Source organism: Microplitis mediator, chromosome 1, assembly GCF_029852145.1.
Source record: "Microplitis mediator isolate UGA2020A chromosome 1, iyMicMedi2.1, whole genome shotgun sequence".
NCBI classification, from domain to species: domain Eukaryota; kingdom Metazoa; phylum Arthropoda; class Insecta; order Hymenoptera; family Braconidae; genus Microplitis; species Microplitis mediator.
In genome coordinates this window covers 9,961,349-9,986,348 of record NC_079969.1, presented here as the reverse complement: position 1 = coordinate 9,986,348, position 25,000 = coordinate 9,961,349, and the positions used below count along the sequence as shown (strand labels likewise).

General features: G+C 28.2%; 5 protein-coding genes across 6 annotated transcripts; 2 read left to right on the top strand and 3 right to left on the bottom strand.

Annotated features, from left to right (window-relative positions):
* Nucleotides 1–241: 241 nt before the first annotated feature.
* On the bottom strand, nucleotides 242–10,798 carry LOC130667114 (uncharacterized). Its single transcript, XM_057468621.1, has 5 exons — nucleotides 10,558–10,798; nucleotides 8,311–8,782; nucleotides 7,469–7,748; nucleotides 6,344–6,735; nucleotides 242–2,439 (listed from the first exon to the last, which is right to left on the bottom strand). The coding sequence occupies exons 2-5, from the start codon at nucleotides 8,705–8,707 to the stop codon at nucleotides 2,360–2,362; spliced, it is 1,149 nt and encodes a 382-aa protein (XP_057324604.1). The 5' UTR covers nucleotides 8,708–8,782; nucleotides 10,558–10,798; the 3' UTR covers nucleotides 242–2,359.
* A 435-nt stretch (nucleotides 10,799–11,233) lies between these two features.
* On the bottom strand, nucleotides 11,234–14,208 carry LOC130667053 (hydroxysteroid dehydrogenase-like protein 2). Its single transcript, XM_057468486.1, has 6 exons — nucleotides 14,068–14,208; nucleotides 13,783–13,946; nucleotides 12,743–13,162; nucleotides 12,335–12,532; nucleotides 12,054–12,257; nucleotides 11,234–11,599 (listed from the first exon to the last, which is right to left on the bottom strand). Exons 1-6 carry the CDS (start codon nucleotides 14,082–14,084, stop codon nucleotides 11,358–11,360), a joined length of 1,245 nt encoding a protein of 414 aa, XP_057324469.1. The 5' UTR covers nucleotides 14,085–14,208; the 3' UTR covers nucleotides 11,234–11,357.
* Nucleotides 14,209–14,222: 14 nt separating this feature from the next.
* On the top strand, nucleotides 14,223–18,158 carry LOC130667261 (congested-like trachea protein). The gene is made up of 6 exons (XM_057468770.1): nucleotides 14,223–14,338; nucleotides 16,261–16,537; nucleotides 16,608–16,716; nucleotides 16,782–17,096; nucleotides 17,549–17,722; nucleotides 17,793–18,158. The coding sequence occupies exons 2-6, from the start codon at nucleotides 16,442–16,444 to the stop codon at nucleotides 17,975–17,977; spliced, it is 879 nt and encodes a 292-aa protein (XP_057324753.1). The 5' UTR covers nucleotides 14,223–14,338; nucleotides 16,261–16,441; the 3' UTR covers nucleotides 17,978–18,158.
* Nucleotide 18,159: 1 nt separating this feature from the next.
* Nucleotides 18,160–24,596, bottom strand: LOC130667183 (STAM-binding protein-like). Its single transcript, XM_057468694.1, has 7 exons — nucleotides 24,255–24,596; nucleotides 24,089–24,187; nucleotides 21,687–21,908; nucleotides 21,326–21,623; nucleotides 18,867–18,979; nucleotides 18,646–18,745; nucleotides 18,160–18,371 (listed from the first exon to the last, which is right to left on the bottom strand). The coding sequence occupies exons 1-7, from the start codon at nucleotides 24,359–24,361 to the stop codon at nucleotides 18,306–18,308; spliced, it is 1,005 nt and encodes a 334-aa protein (XP_057324677.1). The 5' UTR covers nucleotides 24,362–24,596; the 3' UTR covers nucleotides 18,160–18,305.
* Nucleotides 19,476–20,830, top strand: LOC130667331 (uncharacterized). 2 transcript variants are annotated; one of them, XM_057468944.1, is made up of 5 exons: nucleotides 19,476–19,628; nucleotides 19,728–19,818; nucleotides 20,252–20,337; nucleotides 20,407–20,533; nucleotides 20,607–20,830. In XM_057468944.1, exons 1-5 carry the CDS (start codon nucleotides 19,581–19,583, stop codon nucleotides 20,681–20,683), a joined length of 429 nt encoding a protein of 142 aa, XP_057324927.1. In that variant the 5' UTR covers nucleotides 19,476–19,580; the 3' UTR covers nucleotides 20,684–20,830. The 2 variants fall into 2 exon arrangements, with proteins under 2 accessions (XP_057324927.1, XP_057324849.1); XM_057468866.1 differs by having other exon boundaries at nucleotides 19,512–19,628; nucleotides 19,722–19,818.
* Nucleotides 24,597–25,000: the final 404 nt, after the last annotated feature.

Below are 25,000 nucleotides of genomic sequence, written 5' to 3'. Positions count from 1 at the left end.
GCTTTCTCACATTAAACAAGTCTCAGTTGACTATAATAAATTATATTTTATTAAAAGCAAACAATCATCGAGGCCTACTTATACCAACACCATTATTTGTTCATGTTAATTCCATTATTTGGCCTCGAGTAATTTTTTATTTATTTTTTTTCATTTTATTTTTCGTCAATTGCGACATCGCGCTCATGATAAAATTCCACACGTGGACTTGATACTAAATAATAATAATAATATTTACGTAAATTATTCATATCAAAAAAGAAAAAAATAATAATAATAAAATCAAATGTTAAATTATAAAATTCAGCATCGAGGGTTAAAAAAACGATAAAAAAAAAGTGCTGAGCAAGCATGACCATCATATCTCATCCCTTTAAAGCAGGGTGTAATTATTTTTGAGACTGATAGACGATACAAACTTAAATGATAATTAATAATTAATAATTAATCGTTAAGTTTTTATATTTATTTATTTAACATCTTTGATTAAAAGATATAAAAAAAAAATATACATATTTATATCCCTTTGAGGCAGGGTGCAATCGACTGACTATAAACCTTAAACGATTATGATTGTTTTACGTTTTAACGTGACCCTGATGCAAAAAAAATTTATTTTTAATTTCTAATTAATTAATTGTTATTTCTATAGTAGATAAGTTTTTTGTTATTATTTTACTGCAAGACTCTCTACGATCCCTTTGAGGCAGGGTGCGAATTATTTTTTTTTTATTGATGATCTTTATCAATTTTGAGAATTCGGTAGAAAGTTTGCGATAGTAAAGAGGTATAATAGTGGGAACCAGGAATTTTTCTAATAAAAATGGCCTAGATATATGACATACTGATTCAATTTCCTGTAAAATGAGTACCCGGAAGGCTATGTTTGGGTAAATTGGTCAGAAGCTGGATAAGTTGGGGTAAAATGGGTTTTGGATATTTTTTTTTAATAAGGGTCACATTTGTATTGTTGAAGTGATTCTGAGATAAATTAATACTCCAAACGATATATTTTTTAATTTATTAAAATGATTAATTCGTGATTAATGACAACTTTGTCTAAACATAGTGATGTGGGTACTCAAACTGACGGAAACTATCTCACGAATTTAGTAAGGCCATAAATAATCCATCAAATTCCCACACCACCGAAAAAACAAAAAAAAATAGTAAATACATTTTTTACTGCGTAGTCCCTTTGAAGCAGGGTGCGACTTTGTTACTATAAAAAAATCTTTGTATGTAAGAATGCATTTATACAATATACAAATAAAAGAATAATAATGATGTTTATTTTTTTTTCCCACTATTTTTATTTTTCTGTTACATCTATTTTCACATAATTTTTTTTTTTTATAAACTAGTTTCATTGTCTAATCTTTATTAATATTTTCACTTATCATGTACTTAAATTGAGGAATAATTAACAGCCGATAAATTGATAATTACGTATCTACTAATTACTCACTCACTATTGAAAAAAAAAAATACATATATATATATGTTCTGATAGAGTTTTTAATGTCCTTTAAAATGAGTACCCACATGCCATATTTATTTTGAATTTTTTACAATACATATATATTTATACATATAAATATATGGAGTTGCATTAAACACTAACTATGTCATGTCAGTACTCATTTTAGAGGGAATCATATTCTTTATTTTAAGAAATTAAATAAATGTATATATTTATATATTCTATATATATATGTGTAATTCGATTAATTGACAGTAAATTGATTGTCGTGATTTTGCTTAGATATTATAAATTTATTTGACTAGATTGTCACAAGTTTACTTAAAGACAAACAGTATGAAAATAATTATTTATCAATAATTACTTTGAAAAAGAAAATATATTTTACAAAAATATTTTTAAACTCGAAAGTATTTTGGTGCGACTGTAATTTCATTATATGTCATTATTTGACAGAGAGGTATTATTAATAGACACTCTAAGTTTTCTATGATCCGGCTTTAAGTTACAGACTTTTTTTTTTTAATTTTAGAATTCAATTTACAAACTTTATTTACTAAGTAATTATAATTATTATATTAATTACACACTCTAAATGCTTTTTTAACTAACAAACTAATATATATTTATTTTAATTTTTATAAAGAAAAAAAAAAAGTTGTCGAAACAATAATTATTATTTTTGTAATCCTGAAAAAATTTCCTGTGGAATTGAGTACCCACATCGATATGTTACAAAGATTTATTAATTACTCATTACATAGATTAATTATCTATAAAAATTACATATTTTGTATCTAGTCTAAATAGAGTTATGTGGGTACTCATTTTACTCGTAATTACGTTCTTGCATTCACAGTCAATGAAAAAAAATTATTATGGCGGGATTGTAGAATTAGTGATAGTTGATGCATGACGATGCAATGAATTAATGAGTTCCTCATTTTGTAGTCTCACTGAAAAAAATTAGTTGATTAATTAAAGAAAATAAAAAAATAAATAAATACAAGAGTCTGATGCATACTAGAATAATTATGATGTGAAGACCGTGGAGTAGCGATTGAGGTTCGAAATGATCTACGGGTAAGTGTAATAATGACAATTAACACTGAGGTGACAACTAAAATAACAAAAATTCCCAAAATAATAATAATTATCTGTCGTTGCTTTCTCGCCTGCTCTAATTCCATTAATGATTTTTCGACGACTTTTATTTTATTATCATCATTAACAACTTCAGCATCTGAGCGATAGTGATAGGTTTTGTTGTTGTTTGTTTGTCGAGTGGAATTTTTACGGTTAATACTGTTCGTACGTCTCGCTGATACTTTTCTTTTAACGCTTGCTCTCCTACCGTCGCCTGTAGATCCGGATTAATGATGATTAATCATAAAAAAAATAAAAAATAATAATAATTATGCAAAAAAAGGTTTGTGGAATTTGTAAATCAAAAAATAAATATCATATTTGTAATGAGGATGAAATTACACGTAAAATAAGTACCAACAACATTAGGTTACGAAAATGTGACCATTAATCGATTTAATCGTTAATATTAATTAATCGATTCTAAATATAGTCATGTGGGTACTCATTCTACTCGTCTCGGTGTTCTCTATAAACTGGTATGATAATTAATGCGAAAAAAATTAATTTGTTAATAAAAGTAATGGTAGCAATTATTTTTGGGTCTTGAAATTTGTTTTTTCGAACGTATTGATGTGGGTACTCAAACTAGAGGAAATTTGATGACGAACGGAGCTGTGAGATTTTATTTTTAGTTCAAACCTTTTTGAGCATAATTTTTTTGAACGAAAAGAAAATAAAAATAAACAAAAATTACCAAGTGGAGTAGTACCATGATTTATTCTACCATGAATACTATTACGTCTCCGATTACCGGCTTCATTAGTACGAAATCTTTTAGGCCGATCAGATTGAGTGCAAACTGAATTAGATCTTCTCGCACGATTACAGTTAGGACTCGGCGGGTACAAGCCCTGCGATATCAATTCGTCTCGAAAATCCGGCAGTCTTTCATTATAATAATTTTTATTGTCATAAAAAACAATGCGATCACTCTCAGATTTTGATCTGGTTGTCATGGGATAATTTCTTTCCATTTTTTAATTTTAATTTTAAAAATTTTACGAAAATAAAAACTGAAAAAAAAATATTTTATTTGTTCAAATTATTCTTAGCGAATAGATGGAGTTTTATACAAAATGATATGTACACGAAGAGGAAAAAATAGGAAGTTTTCCAATATTGCTTAGGGAAAAATTCCTTTATTGTCGTTGTAAGTTTTACTATGTCAACATATGTCAATTATAACTTATAACAATATCATATAGAATATTTTGCTTGGTTACATACGAATTATTTCTATTTCGACAATGTAAATTTTTCTAGACTAATATTGGAAAAATAACTATGTAATATAGGAAAAGTTTCTATGTAGACAGTACAAAAATTCCTGCGTTAACATTGCTGGAATTCCTTTAATGACGGACGAAATCCCTCAATGTCAACTGGGAAAATTCTCTATGTTAACAAAGTAGAAATTCCCATATATGTAAAAATGAAATATTTGTAAACTGATGGTTTTTTTACGTTATTAATTAATCGAATTGATTATATACTGTCGGAAACACGATATAATTGAGTTTCACGTACACGTTTATATTAATTGAATTTATGAAAACATTTGTTCATCGGTAGGTGCTACAAAAAAATTTTAATTAAATTACACAAAATTTTTTCGAAAACTTTGAAACTCTATTTTCGTATACCTTAAAACTTTCACACGTCTCTATTTCATCGTTTTAAGGCCTAAATAATAATAATGACCAAAATATTTGGTATTTTGTTGGTTTTAGTTTCTTGTGGATTTTTCCTATGCAACATAGAAATTTTTTCTATGTTGACATGAAAATTTTATTTATATTAACATAGTTATTTTTACTACGTCAACGTAGGAATATTTTCTTTGCCTAACTAAGGAAAAATTCCTATGTCAATATATAAGAAATTACTCTGGTAACATACGAAAAATTTCTATGCTGACATAGTAAAAATACCCATGTCAATATAGGAATTTCTGGAATGTTAACAGAGAAATTTTTCTATGTCTACATGGAAATTTTTCTAATGGTAACATAGAAGACATCCCTATAATATGTAGATAAAATTTCTATAAAATATCGTTATATTCTCATTTTTTCTAGTAAAATTTCTTATGTTGATAGAGCAAAACTTGCTATGTCAACAAAGGAATTTCCCCTAAGCAAAATTGGAAAAATTCCCATTTTTATTTCTCCGTGTAATTATTAAAGAGAACTAAACATGGACATGTGGGTACTCAAACTAACGGAAATTTCCATGGAAATTTACTGGTGATATTTATTTTTTTGATTGAAAAAGACGGTTTTATTAATAATTCAAATTAATGGCAAGCAAATATTGATAAATAAAGTAAAAAATCAAAAAAATAAGTTGAGATATCAAACGTCATATAAAACAGTGATATAGCGTTGTTATAACGATTTTAAAAGCATAAAACTCGTGTGTTATATTGGGTTTGACGTATGTTTAAATCTCGAAATTCTAAAAGTAGACCAGCACACCCCCGTTATTCTCCGGCAATATAAACTCACGTCTTTAAATTGATACACAACCGCCTATATAATTATCGTTACTGCCGTTTAAACATTTTAACATCACTTTCTTTAATTTTTATCTCTAACGAAATTTTTTGTTTTTTTAAACAAATTATTTTTTTACTCAAAAAAAAAAAATTTTCTTCTTTTCTTTTTACTAAACACTCATTTAGACTTTGACTAATTACAATAACTATTGATTATAATATTGGTATTAAATATAAATATAAAAATAAATTTTTTAAAAAATTTTTTGGAAGTTTGGACCCAAGCCAACTTCAACGTATGGAAAATTTCCAATACTTGAATCATTCAGTAATTAATAATTTTTAATTAGTAATTTCAAAAATTCATTAAAATGAATTTTTTTTTATTTTTAATTGAAAAAAAAAATTCACTTAAAAAGTTTAAAAAATTTTTTTTAGAAAGAAAAATTTTTTTTACTGAATAGTAATGAGGAGCATTGAGGTAATGGAAAATTAATTAAGTGATTAATGGTAAATTAAATTAGACTGGAAAAAAAAAAATGAAAAAAAATTTTCCGCGGTACCGCGAGCTGAGCGTTCGAAATCTCGCGAGCTACTGGAGAGTCAAAAGTAATTTTAATTTTAAAAGGCAGAAAAATGGAACTGACGCCCTCCCTGAACTTTACTCCCACCAATAACTTTTCATTTCATACATATCGATATTTACTATTATTATTAATAATAAATAATCAATTAAAATTTTTTTTTATAATTTTAATTTCATGGGAACTCATGTCTGACTTACGATTATTCTACAGCCATAACTACTAGGTTTACGTAAAATTTGATGGAAACATTTTTTATAGAAAATTTTATAAGGAACATATTTATTCCTTATTAAATTTTACGTATCTTCAATAGTTCAGTCAGAATATTAATTTTTAATTGTCAATAATAATAAACTTGAATTTTTCGAGTAAAAAAAAATAGTGGCTGGTTTAAAAAAATTCTAGGGTCTAAAGTTCTGGGTTTAGGTAAAAGTTGCTCAGGACTTTTTATGATAGAAAATTAAATTTCCCACAAAATTGTACTCTTATGTTTTTGTTGTATCTGTGATAGCTTCGACAGAATATTAAGTTGAAGTAAGAAGTGACGAGTTGATTTATTAGTGAGACAAAAGACTCTTGTATTTAATAAATTAGATAATAATTGTGATGAATGAAATTTAAAATTACCCATATCGTCGATAATAGGTGCCATGCGGAGGGTAGCAACGACGGCGCCAACTGACAAAGCTAATAGAAAGCAGGCAGTGATGACGATAGCGTTCTTAGCTCTGGGAGAAATTTCGCTGGGATCTAAATAGACTTCGGGCACTTCGGGATTTTCTTCTTCTTCTTCTTCTTCATCAGGCAGCACTTGAATCTCATCGTAGTCTTCATTTCTGTATCTTTTACGCTTTCTTCGGTCACGGTGATATCTCTCCGACATCTCTTTTGGCTGCGAGTCATTTGGTAAATTTTTATTTACATTGAATGACGTCTCGTACTCGTCCAAATCATCGTATTCTTTTAATTCATCCTCTATATCCACTGCTATGTAATCTTTGTCATCATACATTATTTTTCTGAAAATAATAAATTAATTAAAAATATCGTGATTCCTAAAAAGTTGTTCTCGTGGTCCAAAAATATTTTTATTGGCAAAGTGACTATGATTGCTGTGTAGCTGGAGCGACTTCCTGTAAAATGTGTACCCACATCAATAGTTTCTGAGCATTAAATTATTAATTAACTTTTTGTAGTCCATCAAATTCTGCTTAAAATGAGTACCCACAACATTATATTCTGATAGTAAATTTTTTATGTAATTAATTAACTAATTAATACCTAATCATTACATTATATCTACACTTGACCCAAACATATTGATGTGGGTACTCATTTGACTCGGGAAGACATCCTCTATCTTGTCATAGCAAGTAATTGACAAAAAAAAATAATTTATTCATAATAATAACAATAATTAATCATTAATTTTTTTTGTTTTAAAAACATATTATCGTGGTTACTCAAACTAACGGAAATCAGCTTAGAAATATTCAAAAACGTTTAATTTAAATTAATAAAAATTTGTATAATAATAAAGTAAAAAAATTATTGAATTTTTTTTAAATTTGTCGTTAATTTAAAAATCGAAATTAATAATAGATATACAGTCGCTAGATAGCATGACCTAGTTTTAGTATTTCAATTTTCCAATAATTGCATTGACTGCTTTTTTATTTTCAAATTCAAAAAGCAATTAATTTTTTTATTGAGCATATCTAAAAAAAAATAATATAATTAATTAATACTCACAAATTTTCAGCGCTAGGTGTAAAGTAGGCACTTTGGTATAACTCTGGATACTCGGCGGGATAATTAAGCGCTCGCTTTTGCTGTGGAGATGAAGGTTGTTCTGATCCATCAAAACCCGATAAATCTGTCACACTATCATTACTCTGTAGTTCAATAGGCGAGTCTAAATTACGCAGTGTATCGTCTTCTTCATCATAAATATCCACAGTATGAGCAAAGTTATAATTTCTCTGAGCTAAACGGCTGTCTGTTAATTCCGACGTTACTCTCTCACTCTCTTCTATGATAAAAGAAAAATCAATATGACGGTTAAACTCATGAGCTAATTTCCTCTAATTTGAGTACCCACATCACTATGTTTTGAAATAAAAAATTTACATGATTAATAATTAACATGATTAACAAAAAATTAACTTCTCTTATCAATTGATAGTACCACAAGATAGATGAGTTTATGCTGAGTAAAATGAGTACCCACACCAACATTTTTCGACCAAGTGCACACACAGTATAATTATTAATTATTATGTAATTAATTAATTACATAAAAAGTTTATCATCAGAATATTTTGATGTGGGTACTCATTTTACTCAGAATTCCACGTACTGTAAAGAATTCTATGTCATTAAATTAAAAAAAAATTTTTACTTATCAAAAAAATTAAAAAACCCATTTTACCCCCATACTAACAAATCAATAACCTTCAGATCAAAAGATATTGATATGGGTACTCATTTTACGGAAAATTGCATCAGCTACACAGTCATCGTATTCATGTAACTCAAAAAAATTTTCAAAAAATACCAGAATATTTTTCCTTCTATCAGAAAAAAAAAATTACCATCAAAATTGTATAAATTATGATGTTTGACTGGAGAACCAAGAAGAATGTCTCCTTCCATCTCTTCTATTTCTTCCTCTTCATCTTGAAAATATTTGTCATGCCGTCGGTTTCTCCGATTTATCCTACGGCGACGTCTGATTTCGTGTTCGTCGTTGCTCTGGTGGAAACACTCGCAGTGTTTACAATGAGGTCTACTTCTCGCATTCCAATGAGACTTTCTTCCCAATATATTGTACCATTTATTTTTGTTGGAGGCTACTATTGTTTGATACTTAGCATCTATTACCCTATTCAAGAGTATTTGCAATGAAGCGAAATCAAAAAAATCTCCTGGCTCTTCTTTGATTCTATATTTAGTTTTCTCTGTAGCATCATCATCACTATCTTTATTCATGTCACCTTCTTCATACACTATTGTCTCTTTATTTATTCACCTCTTAAAGATTTATCGTTTTCATTTTTAAATTTTCTGAAAAAAAAGAGCGAAATTTTGTTTTCATATTTTCGCTTTGAAGAGTTAATAACTCATTAAACTATAGTACTAGGTACAAAGTAATGAGGGACTTTTTTATAGAAAATTTATTTAGCTAAAAGATTGCTCGTTAATAATTTTCCCGTATCTTCGATAGTTTGGCCGAAATTTAAATTTAAATTTTTTAAAATTTTGATAGTATCAATTTTTGGTGTAATTCACTTATATATAGATTTTATTGTAATTACGGGTAAAGTACTGAGTTTAGGTATAAAGTCACAGAGACTTGTTTTCTAGGAAATTTAATGGAGAATAAAATTATTTTAGTACTTTTTTCCCGTATCTCTAATAATTTCGCAAGAATTTTGATTCAAAGCGCTGGATATCGATAGTACACGAAGAGAAAAGAATGGGAATTTTTCCAATTTTGCTTAGGGGAAATTCCTTTGTTGACATAGTAAGTTTTGCTCTATCAACATAGGAAATTTTACTAGAAAAAAATGAGAATATAACGATATTTCATAGAAATTTAACCCACATAGTATAGGGATGTCTTCTATATTATCATTAGAAAAATTTCCATGTAGACATAGAAAAATTCCTCTGTTAACATTCCTGAAATTCCTATATTGACATGGGTATTTTTACTATGTCAACATAGGAATTTTTCGTATGTTACCAGAGTAATTTCTTATATATTGACATAGCAATTTTTCCTAGGGTGGCAAAGAAAAAATTCTTCTGTTACCATAGGAAATATTCCTACGTTGACGGAGTATAAATAACTATGTTGTCATAGGAAAAAATTTTATGTCAACATAGAAAAAATTGCTATGTTGCATAGGAAAAGTCCACAAGAAACTAAAACCAACAACATACCAAATATTTTGATCATTATTATTATTTAGGCCTTAAAGCGATAAAATAGAGACGTGTGAAGGTTTTAAGGTAAACAAAATTAGTTTCAAAGTTTTCGAAAAAATTTTGTGTAATATAATTAAAAATTTTTTGTAGCACCTACCGATGAACAAATGTTTTTATAAATTCAATTAATATAAACGTGTACGTAAAAGTCAATTACATCGCGTTTCCGACAGTATATAATCATCAATTCAATTAATTAATTACGTAAAAAACCATCAGTTTACAAATGTTTCATTTTTACATAAATGGGAATTTCTACTTTGTTAATATAGGAATAATTTCTGTGTTAACACAGAAAATTTTCCCAGTTGACATTGAGGGATTTCCTACGTTATTAAAGGAACTTTTGCAATGTCTGCATAGCAATTTTTCTTATGTTAACATCGGAATCGTTATTTTTCCAATGTTGGTATAGAAAAATTTACATTGTCGATATAGAAATAATTCGTATGTAACAAAGCAAAATTTTCTATGTGACATAGTTATTATTCGTATATTGACATAGTAAAACTTACAACGACAAAAAAGGAAGTTCCCCTAAGCAAAATTGGACAAATTCCCATTTTTTATCTCCGTTTAGTTAAATTTCAAGTTGATTAGAGTTTTTTTTTCATCTTTAAATTTGAATTTTGGATAAACTATCAGAGATATGATAAAATTTCACACAAATAAATTTGTAGCGAATTTAAATGTCCTATAAAACAAGTACTTTTTTTTGCCTTTTCTTGATATTTTATGGTCTAAATTCAAAATACTAAAAAAAAATTAAAAATTACGATTGTTTTGTTTTCAGTTAACGAAAAAAATCTTCTCGAAAGTTATGAAATTTTAAATATTTAAATACTTACTTTAAATAATTTCCAAAAATAAGGAACAGAAAAAATTTCACTTAAAATTTTTTTAAATTTCACTCACGGTTAAAAAACCAAAAATTTATTTTTTAAATTTGAAAAATGAGAAAAAAATCAGGACTTCTATTTACAGAGATGGTGATAGGAAGAGGAATCGAGCGCGAATAAACAAGGTCCTGATAAATATGAATTTTCTTGGACGCAAGCGTCAAAGACTCGATTTGCTCATATATATGATGAAAACCTTTTGCATTACACATCCATACATTTACAATTACTACACAGACGTTAGTTTATATCCTGTGTAAACTCATTTAAATTAACTCTCCATTAAGTCGTTAAATTTTTTTTTTGCCCCTACTCCATCTCCGCCTAAAAAAATTCAAATTTAAAATTATAACTTTGCTCAAACTCAGTATTTGTATCCTTGAAGTACTCAAATTAAGCAACTGCCTTAAAGAGGAAAAAATTTTTAGAAAAAAAAAAATTTGAAAATACGGAAACGAATTCGATCTGCGGAGCTCAGAATTACTGATTTTTATTTGCGACCATATCTCAGTTGTTTATAAACCGATTTTGATGATCGAAGGCTCATTTTACTGAGGAATTAATTCTCTATGAGCTCTGTAACCTATGGGGTAAAATGGGACATGTAAATTAATTAACAAACTAATTAACTTTATTAAATATATTTTTATTGATAACAATGTATAAAAAATTGATTATAAAAATTGTGTTAAACCCTTTTACAAAATATATTTTGTTTTGATATAAATATATATATATTTTTAAATGATTTATAACTTAGATTTTAGACTGGTCATTAATTTCTCCAGTTTCATGGCAACTTGTAAGTTACCATCGATCTTTAATTTGCCCATCATGAATGCGCTTGCGGGTTTTAGTTTCCCAGAGAACATGTCAAAAAAGTTGTTGGCTTCCATTGTCAACACTGCGTCAGCTGGATGAGAAGGCTTGCCTTTTTCTAACGTCCCGTTACCAGTTTTCAAGTCTAGGAACCATGTTGCAGGATTATCACCTGAAAAAATATAGTAACAGATAGTTAAAAAAAAAAATGTTGTACTAATGAATTTCTGAGTCAATTTCCTCTAGTTTGAGTACCCACATCACTATATTTAAATAAACTAAAAATATGATTAATTTAACTAATGATTAAATCAATTTATGACCTTCTGATCGTAACCTATCGTTGCTGGTACTCATTTTACGTGTAATTTTCTCACCTTAAAGAATATCATAACTACTTTATTATAAAAAAATTTTTGCACAACAATAGCACAGGAAAAACGTGCTCGGTAGCGACTAATTGATGATTGAATCGATTAATTTACTATTTGATCGAAATATAGGCTTGTGGGTACTCATTCAACGCGGAATCGCATCAAGTACATGAACTCAAACTTCATTTTTAGATGAAAAATTTTCCGAATTTTAAATTAAGACTATTCACCAGAGCTTAAAATAATAATTACCTGTTATATTAAATTGATAAATTGCAGTAGTTTTTTTAACAAGATCGGCAGTCAAATTAGCTCTGATAGCAGTGAAAATAACATTCAAATCTTTAGAATTTTCATTAGCCTTAGGTTTTTTTGTCGGATCAAAAACAGTGTGATCCGAGTCTTGGAAATCTTCTTCATCCAAGAAGAAATCTAACATCAATTTGTCTTTGAATTCTGCAAATTAAATTTAGCAAATTAATGAAAAAAAAAAAAAGAATTTTAATTTAAAATAATTAATAAAAAAATCGGACCTGGATTACAAGCGTAAGGAGTAAAATCAGTAATTCCTTCTTCTCTCAATATATGTTCGTCAACAATGAACCTTCCAGTAATCGACTTACTGTCCTTACAAAAAATAACGTAAGCCGCGTCGGCAATAATGTCGGCTTTACGGCTTACATTGAACCCTTCTCCTCCCGTCAGCATTTCAATCGCTGCCGTATGAATAGCTAGTCCATAAAAACAAAAAAAATAGTTACTTCAGGACTTAACAGATGGTGCTGCTACTCGTTGGCAGCGCTAGCCTTCGGCTCGCGCCGCCAACGTGAGCCCAGCGACAATCTATCGCAGAAAATTTTTTTTTTTTGTGATTAGTGGGTTAATTAGAGTTACTAGTCGACTTTAGAAGCCTCGAGTAGTGAAAAAAAAATTTCAATTACCAGTTTTAGGCCACAGTGCGTTGACAGCGATGCCATCTTTCTTAAATTCCGCGGCCATTCCCATTGCGCACATGGACATCCCGTACTTGGATAGAGTGTAAGCTAAATTACTTTGGAACCACTTGGGCTTCATACTTAAAGGAGGGCTTAGATTTAGTATGTGAGGATTTTGACTTTTTTTCAAAAACGGTATGCAGGCTTTTGAAACCAGAAAAGTTCCGCGCGTGTTGATATTGTTCATCAAATCGTATCTTTTCATGTCAGTATCCAGAGTTGGGGTCAATGATATAGCACTCGCATTGTTGACCACGATGTCGATGCCCCCAAACTTGTTAACGGCCTCATTTACGGCCGCGACGACTTGAGCTTCGTCACGGACATCGACCATGCAAGGAAGAGCCTTACCTCCAGCTTCTTCAACTACAAGTATTGACTAAGATTAAAATTCCGGCTGAACTATTGAGTTTAAGTGAAAAGTTAATCAGACTTTTTTTGTAGGAAATTTAATTCTCTACAAAATTATTTCTTATTACTTTTACGCTATCTCCAATAATTTAATAGATAATTAACTTAAACTCCAAAAATATTAATCAGTTCATTTTGACATCCACTAAAAAAACACAACTAAAATTGTAATTACTCTTAAACTATTGAAGTTACATAAAAAATTAATCAATACTTTTTTGTAGCCAATTAAATTTCCTATAAAATTGTATCTATACATTTAAGTCATAATTCCAATAGTTTGTCCGTAATTTAGATAAAAATAAAATATCGATCATTTGATTTATTTAAAAATTAACGATCCTGAAATTATCAGACAATTAAAAATTTTCGGGGTTTTTTTTTTTTTAAACGAAATAATGACAAAAATAAATACAAAAAAAATATGCACCTGTAGAAAATTTAAAAAACTACAAGTGCAATTTTTTAAAATATTTTTTTTTTTAATTTATCGTTTTTAAAAAAATCCAAAAATTATTAGACGTCAGCTGACTTCAATATCATAAAAATTTATATACTAATTAATTAATAATTACCTTCTTTAGCAGCAGTATAAATAGTACCAGGTAATTTAGGATGTGGTTCAGCAGTTTTTGCACAGATAACAATATTAGCACCATCTTTAGCTGCCTTCAATGCAATACTTTTTCCAATTCCTCTAGAAGCTCCGGTAATAAATAAAGTCCGCCCAGCTAATTTACTAAATTAATTATTTTTATCACTCATTACATATTAAAATATAATTATTTATAGTTTATAATTATACTTTAAGTCTAAGGTCAATGACATTATAGCTGAGCAAATAAAAAAAAAATACTTACCCTGTATTAGAAATCATTTTTAAAAATATGAAATTTAAATTTCAGGAAAATTGAGTTTTTAGAGTAATTACAATAATCAGAGTAATTATTACTTGTTACTTGTTCCAAAGGTCGTAAACAAACTGTTGTCACTTGAACTGTTTTTTTTTAAATTCTTTTAGTATTTGATACGTACAGTCGTATACAGAACTTTTTTTTTTACTTCATTTTTGTGTCAAATGAACTTTGAACTTTGACCTAAAAACTTTTCAGTTTAAGATTAGAAACTTGGGTTAGTATTTTTTGTTTGTTATAAATAGTTAAAATAATTGTTTATTGATACTCTAATAATTAATTGAGGTTATTTAATATTTTTTTCATGCTAAATAGTTTAAAATAAGTGCCGGTAACATGTAATGCGTTCTTATCGATTTGAATTTTTACCGCGAAATTTAAAATTGTGATTATGAGTTTTTTAAATTCGACAATTAATTATTGAATTAGTAAATTAATTTGTGAGTGTGAATGTAGCAAACATAAGACAGTTTATAAATTTTAAATAAATAAATTAATTAATTAAAATAATGAAATTGAAAAAAATGCGCGTACCGATTTTTCGTTTATTTAAATACGCGTTTTTAAATTTTTTAGTAGATTTCATATTTCATAGAAATCTAACTTCTTTTCGTTCTGTTTTGTCTAAATGTAACTATTAACTTTATTGAGAGATCTATTTGTTGATTTCATCTTACACCATCTGGTCTATTTTAGCTTCAATTTACATATAAATAGTGCACTATCCAATTTATTACGAAAAAACTATTTCAACTATTATTATATAGACTTCATGTTGTGAATTTTTGAAGCTGCTTATTATTATTAAAAATTTAACAGTTTAATATAACAAAAATATATTATGACAGGGTGGCCACGAACCGGGAAAACCGGGAATATCGGGAATTATCAGGGAATTTAATGCAACCCGGAAATATCATGGAAATGTCAAGGAATTTCGAAAAGTATCCGGGAATTAAATTGTAATAGTTCGAAATTTAAAAAATTTTAATTATACACTAGTTATAAAAATTAAGGGATATTAAAAAAATTTCAAATTTTAAAGTGATAATCAACAGGTTGTAACTCCAAGGAAAATGGTCATACGACAAAAACAAAAAAAGCAAATCGTAGCTTCAAGTGTCTAGTTTTCTGACCTGATCTTTACATTTTTTTATTATGTGCGGTTCCGGAATAATCCTAAGAAAACTATCAAAAAAGAAATTTATTAAATTTTTGCTCGTCTTAAAAACGGTCTTCGAGCTTCAATAAATTCTTTTCGATAATTATGATTGATTTTTGATTGCTCCGGAACTGTGCATAATAAAAGACAAAAAAAATTTTAAGACCCAGATCAGAAAACTAGACACTTGAAGCTACAGTTTACCTTTTTGTTTTTATTTTACGACCATTTTCCTTCGAGTTACAAGCTGTTGAAAATTATTAAAAAATTAAAAATTTTTTTAATATCCCTTAATTTTTGTAACCAGTGTATTTTGAATTTATTTAAATCATAAAATTTCTTATTCAATATTTTAACTTATACATTTTTAACATTGAATAATCAAAAGTAGGCAATATTAATTTATTTTATTGCCATTTTTATGGTTTCTCGCATGATTTAATTATCAAATTTAATTATTAAAAATGAAAATATAATAAAAACTTTGAATATCTTAATGATACGAATAAAATTTCTAAATCAGGTAAAAATGTGAAAAACTTTACTGGAAAACCGGGAAATATCAGGGAATTTTTAAATCATTTTTTTGTGGCCACCCTGTATGAGAAATCTACTTTTATTTCGACTACCGAATGGCCTTTTTTTCTACTTACATTTTGTTCGTTTATTCTAAAATTAAAAAAATTTACAATTGTCAGCTAAATTCACACGCATATTAATTTTGTTTATAAAATACTTATCAATTATAAATAATAATAATAACAATTAAATTATTATAAATTCAAATTTCCGCGCGAAAAAAACAAATTGAATTTTTAATAAAAAAAACTTGATTAACGCAATTAGTTAAAATTTTTTAATTAATTCGTTAAATAAACGCTTGGTATTAATTATATAACATCATTTAGTACGTAAAAAAAATGTATCATAACTATAATTATTCAGTTACCATAAAAAGTATTTAAAAAAATTTATAGGTTACGTTGGTAGAAATAGAAAAATAAAAACAGTACAATCACGTAAATTATTTTTATATCAAACAATTAAAGTGACGTCCAAAGTATTATTAACTGTATAAGTATATTTTGATATATATTTTTATATTTGATTACAAATTATATAAAGAATAAATAAATAAAGTAAAAGTAATTTTAAAAAATGGCTGAAAATGTGAGTCCAATAAAATATTTTTTGAGTGGAGGAGTCGGTGGAATTTTCACAGTAATAACTGGTCATCCTTTGGATACAATTAAGGTAAGTTCACTTATTAAAATCAATTCATTAATTAATTTTACTAATTTAATTAAATTTTTAAAAAAATCAGGTCAGACTCCAGACGGCTACGGGAGCAAACGGAGCTCCCTTGTACACCGGGACCTGGGACTGTACCAAGAAAATTTGGACCAATGAAGGCTTCAGGGGTTTTTATAAAGGTAATTAATTAATTAATCAATTAATTAATTGATGAGTTAAATTGTTAATCAAATATCTATTTAAGGAATGGGAGCGCCGTTGTGTGGAGTCGCGCCAATTTTTGCGATAAGTTTCCTGGGATTTGGTCTGGGGAAACGGCTGCAGCAAACTTCCAAGGACCAGCAGCTAACTGCGCTCCAACTATTCAACGCAGGAGCCTTCAGCGGAGTTTGCACGACGGTTATAATGGCACCTGGAGAACGGATTAAATGTCTGCTCCAAGTCCAGCATGGCCAGGAAAATGTTAAATATAATGGCCCGGTTGACTGCATCAAGCAGCTGCACAAGGAGGGTGGGATGAGGAGTATTTACAAAGGGACTGCTGCTACTTTATTGAGAGGTTGGTTATGATTGGAGATCCTGAAGGTCTTAGAAAAATTTTTGTTGGATTTTTGACTAGCTGGATTCTTAGAATTGTTATTTTTATTTATTTGAGACCTTTTGGGCCTTTGAAAATTTTTTTAAAATAGTTCCTAGACTATTTGTTTTAGAAATTTTTTTTGTTATCATATAGGACCTCTACCCTAGTAGCTATCTTAGTCAAGATCTTGAAATCACAGTATATATAGATATAATATTTCGCTGTATTCTCCTTGACTTGCTCGATTTGCTCCAGAATTGATGATATTGCCACTAAGACCTTTAAAAAAAATTATTATAATTTCCAAGAATTTCTGAAGTTTATAGAAGCTTCAGATTTTGTTTTATTTGAATTTCCTAAAATATTTGTCCCAGAGAAATTATTACTATCATCCAGGACAGAGAATCTTACAAAAAATTAACAAATTCCAGATGTACCTGCAAGTGGAATGTATTTTATGACATACGACCTAATTCAACGATTACTAGCCAAAGAAGACAAGAAACTTTCACTCCTGTCAACAATTTTCGCCGGCGGATGCGCCGGTATCGCCAACTGGATCGTCGGGATGCCTCCAGATGTCATAAAAAGTCGCCTTCAAACAGGTAATTTCATCTCTAGCTCTTTCCTCTTTGCCCTCCACTCAATAAATTAATAAATAAAATTAATTTCCAGCACCTGAAGGAATGTACAAAGGGGTCGGTGATGTCTTCAGACAACTGATCGCCACCGAAGGAATCCGCGGGCTCTACAAAGGCGTAACTCCCGTAATGCTCCGCGCGTTTCCCGCCAACGCCGCCTGCTTTTTGGGCTTTGAGCTCGCGATTAAAATCCTAAATTTTGCTGCACCAAATTTGTAACCTCCTCTATCTACCTCGTAATTTTTTGCTTTTCTTACAAATATAAGTATATAAATATATAATTATAAATTGTATATAAATTATATTAATTGGTTTATATTTTCTATGAAAAATTTTATAAAAAATTTTTTTTATTAACTCGTATTTTTAAATACATTGTAATAAAATAAATTTCAAGGCATTTTTTAAGCTGTGATGTCTTATCATTTCAAATACATATATATATATAAATTTATATATATATATTTATCTACTAGTGGAATGAAAAAAAATATTTTTAAAGCTTTGGATTTAATAATTAATTCTAATAAATAAATAAATAAATAAATTATTTAGCGCGTAAATCTATAACTTCTATTTCTGCTGTTGATTCAAATTTGCAATGCTGCGCATGCTGTAAACAAATAATTTAATTATTTGTTATCATTATGATTATTTGTTTCAAATTTGAAAATTTTTAATCAAGGCGGGAAAATTTGAATCGGATTATTTTTTTATATTTCATGGAATTTTTTTAGTGAGTGAGTGAATTTTAGGTTTAGGTTTTTTGTGAACAAAAAAAATATTTTAAAACGGGAGGGGTTATTTGGAAACAGACCGGAAGCCTGCAAAAAGTTGGGGTATAATGGACGGGGATTAAGTTTTTAAATAAATTATAAAATAATTACCGTGTAAAGAGTTTTTTCATTTGGATGCGGGTGAAACCCAGACTCGCGGCATCGCGCGATAAAATTTAATCCGTGGTCTGTTAGCATAAAGTACCCGGTTCTGAAAATAAATAATTTAATAATTAGTAAGTTGGGTTTAGATTTGGATCTGGATAAAAATTCTCAATACAAATATTTTTTTATGACATTATTCATTTTTGCTGGTAATTTTTTAGACTTACTCGTCATATTTAGGTGCGCAGACAATAGCAATTGCTTCGGACATCATTAATTGATAAGCGCAATGAGTATGAAGATCAACACTTGACAGAAATGCCGTTTGCGTTGGATGAGTCTGAAATAATTTAATGATTTATTTATTTACAATAAAATAACTCTTTAAATTTTGATTTTTGGCCAAAAGTGAGAAAAACTTATTTTTAGCAAATTGAATTCTCTATAAAAAAGGTCTCATTCATTTTCTATGTTAACTCCATACTTTAGCCATAATTTTAATTTCAAGTATCCGTTTTTTAAATGAGCTTCAAAATAAATTAACTCAAAATTTTTTAATCTTTAAATTAAAATTCCCGCCAAAATATTTAAGTTATGATAAAATTGTCCATGTGATTGTGGCAAATAAATAGTATAAAATAAAAAAATAAAATCATGGAAAATTATTAAAAATTTTTTGACTCATGACAGTGCAATAAATAAAAATATATAACTATACGTAATGATATAATTAAACTAATAGTCGATCATTGTTGAGATTTAAATGAATGCACTTCCTATTGTACGTCATCATAAATACCGGCTATAATTTAAGTTTTTTTTATTTTACATCAAATTTTTGCGGTATAAATATAAGAGAACGCCAATTTATGTCACAGTACATCAGCAAATAAATTTGCACTTCGCTTTTTTCAATCGAGTAAAAAGAAAAAATTTGTAATATGAAATCAATTATTTTCTTGGGAGTTTTGCTGGCCGTTTTAATTTCTGTAAGTTGATTTACTAATTAATCAATTAATTCATTAGTTAATTATCTTTTCATTCGGGTAAAAATAAATAAAAAATTTTTTTTTTATTTCAAAAATAAGGCGGAGGCTAAATCGGTACAGAAACGAGAATGCCCATTTAGGAAACCATTTGAAGCAAATGCACCCAAATGTATGGACAAAATATCTGAAGGTATATATTTTTAAATATATGAATATTTATTAATATTAATTTTATTATAAAAAATGTTTAAGGTCAAAAATTGTTACGGTATCGACACCAGCCGATACCGTAACAAAAAAACTCGTAGAAATCTAGTTAATTCTAATAAAAAAAATTATTAAAAATTTTTTTTTTATACTTCATATTCTAATTAACAATATCAAATACAATTTTAATTTTTATTTGAACCCTGCATTTGAAAAAAAAATTTTTCAAGTCAAAAATTCTACTGACATCAAAATCGGATTCGGCCTTTCGAATACGAGACTTGAAACCTTATAAATTCTGATAAAAAAAATAGTAAATTTTTTTTTTTTCATACTTCAAGGGCTAATTAATAATACCCTCACTTAATTACAACTATAATTTTAATTCTTATACCCAAAAAAAATTAAATTAACAGAAAACATGGGCCGTATGATGCAAGGCAATATGGACAATGACGAAATCCGTTGTTTCGTTGGCTGCGTATTTGAAAACGCCGGTTTCGTGAGTAACTAAATGACCAGCTAATTGAATATGATAAATTATTAATTAATTACAATTAATAATTTTCAGGTGAAAGATAACAAAGTTCAAATGGATAAAGTTAGAGAGGCCGTTGACAATTTCGTTGTCGATTACAAGTATTCAAAAGACATTGGCGACCAAGTTTACGGAGTTGTCAGTGACTGTGCCCCTCAAGGTTAATAAAATTATTGCTAATCACTTTATTACTAATGAAATTAATTGTTTTAATTATCGATAATTGATTGCAGCCGAAAAAGGAGCAAACAATTGCGAAGTTTCAGCAAATCTCCTTATCTGCTTCAAGACCAACAACAAGTTCACGTAATTTACTAAATAACTATTGGGACCTAGGCGTAAGTGAATTAAAAACTTGGCCAGATCTTTCGACGACGGAAAAAATGTATAAAGAATTGTAATTTTAAATTTTAAAAATAATGTGACAAAAAAAATAAAAGGGTAAATTAAAAGATAATTAATTTTTATTGATATTGACCTTGATCTCATCAGTTGTCATTTTGATGGACAATAGATTGTGCAATAGACAAATGGATGTTATGTAAATGAAAATATGATTCATCATCTTATTCAGAAAATTTAAATACGGAGTAATTATTTTACTATCGCGATCAATATCTCGGTAATTATTGAGTTTGAGTACTGAGTCATAAGGATCTTTTTTGTGCAGACTTTAATTCTCTACAAAATTGGTAATGAGTAATTTTGTCAAATTTTTCACGGTTGAGCGGGAACTTTAATTTTAAGTAATTACTTTCGGAAAGAAACCAACTAAAAATAGATGGTTAATTTTTGAACCTTAAGATTTAAATTCTGGGTAAAGGATCAGAGTTACGGTAAAAACGTACTGAGACAATATTGTAGGTAATTAAATTTTCTATAAAAAAGGTCCTGACCACTTTTGACCCCAAGCCAATACTTGGCCCAGAATATTTAAAATAAAAATACTCACGTGAATCCATCCGAGAGTAATTAGATCATGTTGGTCCTGATAGTCAAAAATTTCTTCTTCATTGTGCGTCAGACAGGAGTCAGAGGACCCACTTTGCTTGGGGATCAACAAGTGCGTGATAGTAAGCCTATTTAACTGTAATTTTCCCGCCAAAATTCCGCAAGTCTCTTTATTGCTAACGGTATTGACGTAAGCCAGCGTTAAAAATTCTCTGATTATTTTTGTCGGGACAATAATATCTCTCAGACCTTTCTTGTCTTCAGACAGCTTGTCCAAGTCGTCTGGTAATTGCACAGTACTGTAAAAAAAATTAAATTACTCATAAATAAATTACCCATTAATTAATTATTAAAATAATTACCATTTTTTTTCAAACTCTGCGGGTTTCTCTTTATCATTTTTCAGCCGCTCTTTTTCTTCTTCAATATATTTTATTGCTTCTAATTTAAATTTAGCTTTCAACTGGGCCTTCAACTGCTCAACGACCGGCAGAGTTTCACGAAGCAATTTTTGATTGTCCGCTTTATCTTTAGCTTTTATTGTATTATATTGCGGATGCTTGTTTATTTTTTCTAAAAAAATTCTGTAAAAACAAAAAAAAAAATTATTATTAATTCTTTTATTCAGAATTAATAATTTGAAGCTCATTCTGTACCACTTCTGCTTGTGATTCAAAAGCTTAAGACTTTAATCCCAAATAAAATAAACTTTAGATCAGAAATGACTTTCTATGTACGAGCTCTCCAATAACTGCTAATATTATAGCACGTATTATATCTAACGCCTCTGAGGTAACTTAGTTTAAGTACATCATAGCTACTATATGTTATATTTTTTTTTTGTAATTCAGAATCTTCGTATATCGTATGGCCCTATCATTGGCATCTGCTGCTGGGTCTTGTTAAATAAAAATAAAATAAATAAAAAATTATGTCCAACCAATTAGGGTGGTCGTTGAAAAATAAATTTTCTAAGACGCCTCATAAAAAGCTTCTTTTTAGTGAAAAAATACATGGGAAATTCGGTTTTTTCTTTTTTAGTAAAAAGAACACGTGCCTCAAGACGATCAAAGTTCATTTTTTGATACAATCGCGTTTTTTTTTTAAATATCTCATGAAATATGCAGATTAGAGGAAAAAATCATACGAACAATTTTGTAGGAAATTGAATTCTTGACAAAAAAGGTCAGATTCATTTTTTTTATAAAATGTGTATTTATGAAGGTATTTAAAAAGATGAGTGGATCGTAATTTTTTGATTTGGTGACAACACGGAGAAAAATGTTGGCTCGAAACCTAGCAATTTTTATTATGCTATCGACCAAACTTGAAACAGGAAGGGAAGCATTCAAAAAATTATTATGCTCATGCGAAAAATTATTATGCTCTATCATAATACTTACTACGCATGGTTACATGACTAAATAACTAATTCAAAATATCTAGTTTAAAATATCTGACGACAAAAGATCTAATGACAAAATATTTTAATCAACGATCATCGTTTTTGGTTTTAGATCAGGTTTTAATTCTATTATTGTACAAGATATTTTTGGATTAGATCTAATTTCTTAGATATTTTGACGTTAGATATTTAGGGTCAAATATTTAGTCGTAACACCCTACGCACGAGACACTTATCGATAAGATTTAATAACAATTACTTCCATACATTATAATAATTGTGATGCGGCATAATAATTTTTCATAAGAGCATAATAAATTTTTGGATACTTCACTTTCTGTTTCAAGTTTGGTCGACAGCATAATAAAAATTGCTAGGTTTTGAGCCAACATTTTTCTCCGTGAATAGAGCACTACCTCTTCGCTTCGCGTTCGGGGTGTGCAAAAATTTATTTTAGATATGGTGAATTGAACGTTTTAAGGATTACAAATGTTGAAAAAATACATTTTTCTAAGTGTATAGAAACTATAACAAGCATTAATGATTGATATGTTACGAGCTATGAAGTTGTCTATATTTAAGAAAAACAAGGTGGATAAGTGTACATAAATAGGTGGGGTAGAATAAGGGATAAGCGTGCGGCACAATAACGTGCCACACGGTAGGCTATTCCGAACACCGGTTTTTTTCTGTATCTTTAGACACTACGTAAGAAAAAACGTTATTTTTAACATTCGTCAGACTTTAAATGCTCAATTGATAAAATCTAAAAAAGTTTTTTTAAAATATCTTCGTAAATACACATTTATAAAAAAAATAAACATGACCTTTTTTATCAAGAAATTAATTTCCTACAAAACTGTTCCTATGATTTTTTCTTATAATCTGCATATTTCATGAGATATTTTAAAAAAAATGCGATTATATCGAAAAATGAACTTTGATTGTCCTGAGGCACGTGTTCTTTTTATTTAAAAAGAAAAAACCAAATTCCCCGCGTAATTTTTTACTAAGAACTTTTTTATGAGGCGTCTAAGAAGATTTAATTTTTGATGACCACCCTCCGGCTCATTGTACCCTACTTAATTTTTTTTTTTATACTTTTCCCAAGTCCAGAAAAATTAATTCTCATTAAAATAAGCCCTCGTTTATTAAAATTGATCTAAGAAAACTTTTTTAATTCAAAAATTAAATTTTCTTCAACGCGCGCGGTCGTAAGTTCAAATCCCGTCTCCAATAATAGAAAAAAACAAAAAAAAAATTCTTTAAATACTTAAATTATTAAATATCATTACACTTTTTATATGTATGTTAATTGATAAATTAATGACATTTAAACAAATAAAAAAATTGACTTACGTTAAAAATTTGTGGTACAAAAAATAAGCGGCCTCTAAATCGCCTTCAACTCTATATGTATTTGCCATCCTTATCATTTCGACACCTGAACGATAGTATCTATAAATAAATTAATTAATTAATTTATGATAATTAATGATAAATAAAAATTAATAACAATAATTACTTGAGTGGGGGTACGGCAAATTTGACTTCAACAGTGGCAGCTCTTTCCGCAATATATTTAATCCTGGCTTCAGGATCTCCGATTAAATGTTTTCCCATTGTCTCCATTATTTGTTTACTTATATATATGTATTATAAATAAATATAAAAAATTTAATTACTATAAATTTACACGTCAGGAATTATCATTCATTATAAAAAAAACATTATATTTAAAATTTCAACTAAAATTACAAATTTAAATATTATTTATGAAAATATATACACTTTATACACTAAACATATTTATTGTTTACATATATATGTAATTACTTTTGTAAATATATAAAATACACAACAATAGTTGTTGTTATAAAATAATATTGGGTTACATTTATTCACATGGCGCGCAGGCGCCAGCCATTTTGAATTTTTAAGTTACGGCGGGAAAATTAAATAAAATGTTTGTTTAAAATTTTAAATTATAAAATAAGTGTCTGGACTTTTTTTTATGTAAAACTGATTTTTTAATTTTAAAAAAATATTTACATGAATTTTTATTTTGCCCTGCAATTTTTCAAAAATTGTCCTGTAAAAAAAATTAACTAAAATTCCCGCTGGGAAGTTGCCACCAGCTGATAAATTAAAAAAATATATTATTTGTTCTCAGAATTCTTATCACATCATCATTTCCTACATACACCACTCGCTCAATCAGCTGTTGCATAAAAAAAAAAAAAATAATAATAATACCAGGAAAAGATGACA

Excerpts from the sequence above, each read along its gene's own strand:
- LOC130667114 (XM_057468621.1), bottom strand. The coding sequence starts at position 8,707 with ATGAATAAAGATAGTGATGATGATGCTACAGAGAAAACTAAATATAGA. Across the intron at positions 7,749-8,310 it reads TAATTTATACAATTTTGATG|AAGAGAGTGAGAGAGTAACG; the intron begins GTAATTTTTTTT and ends CTTTTATCATAG. Across the intron at positions 2,440-6,343 it reads ACCTATTATCGACGATATGG|TGAGACTACAAAATGAGGAA; the intron begins GTAATTTTAAAT and ends AATTTTTTTCAG.
- LOC130667053 (XM_057468486.1), bottom strand. Across the intron at positions 12,258-12,334 it reads TCCTTACGCTTGTAATCCAG|AATTCAAAGACAAATTGATG; the intron begins GTCCGATTTTTT and ends TTTAATTTGCAG. Across the intron at positions 11,600-12,053 it reads TTATCAATTTAATATAACAG|GTGATAATCCTGCAACATGG; the intron begins GTAATTATTATT and ends ATATTTTTTCAG.
- LOC130667261 (XM_057468770.1), top strand. The coding sequence starts at position 16,442 with ATGGCTGAAAATGTGAGTCCAATAAAATATTTTTTGAGTGGAGGAGTC. Across the intron at positions 16,538-16,607 it reads ATCCTTTGGATACAATTAAG|GTCAGACTCCAGACGGCTAC; the intron begins GTAAGTTCACTT and ends TAAAAAAATCAG. Across the intron at positions 17,097-17,548 it reads TGCTGCTACTTTATTGAGAG|ATGTACCTGCAAGTGGAATG; the intron begins GTTGGTTATGAT and ends AACAAATTCCAG.
- LOC130667331 (XM_057468866.1), top strand. The coding sequence starts at position 19,581 with ATGAAATCAATTATTTTCTTGGGAGTTTTGCTGGCCGTTTTAATTTCT. Across the intron at positions 19,629-19,721 it reads TGCTGGCCGTTTTAATTTCT|AATAAGGCGGAGGCTAAATC; the intron begins GTAAGTTGATTT and ends TTTTATTTCAAA. Across the intron at positions 19,819-20,251 it reads TATGGACAAAATATCTGAAG|AAAACATGGGCCGTATGATG; the intron begins GTATATATTTTT and ends TTAAATTAACAG.
- LOC130667183 (XM_057468694.1), bottom strand. The coding sequence starts at position 24,361 with ATGGAGACAATGGGAAAACATTTAATCGGAGATCCTGAAGCCAGGATT. Across the intron at positions 24,188-24,254 it reads TTTGCCGTACCCCCACTCAA|ATACTATCGTTCAGGTGTCG; the intron begins GTAATTATTGTT and ends ATTTATTTATAG. Across the intron at positions 18,746-18,866 it reads TGCGCACCTAAATATGACGA|AACCGGGTACTTTATGCTAA; the intron begins GTAAGTCTAAAA and ends ATTTATTTTCAG.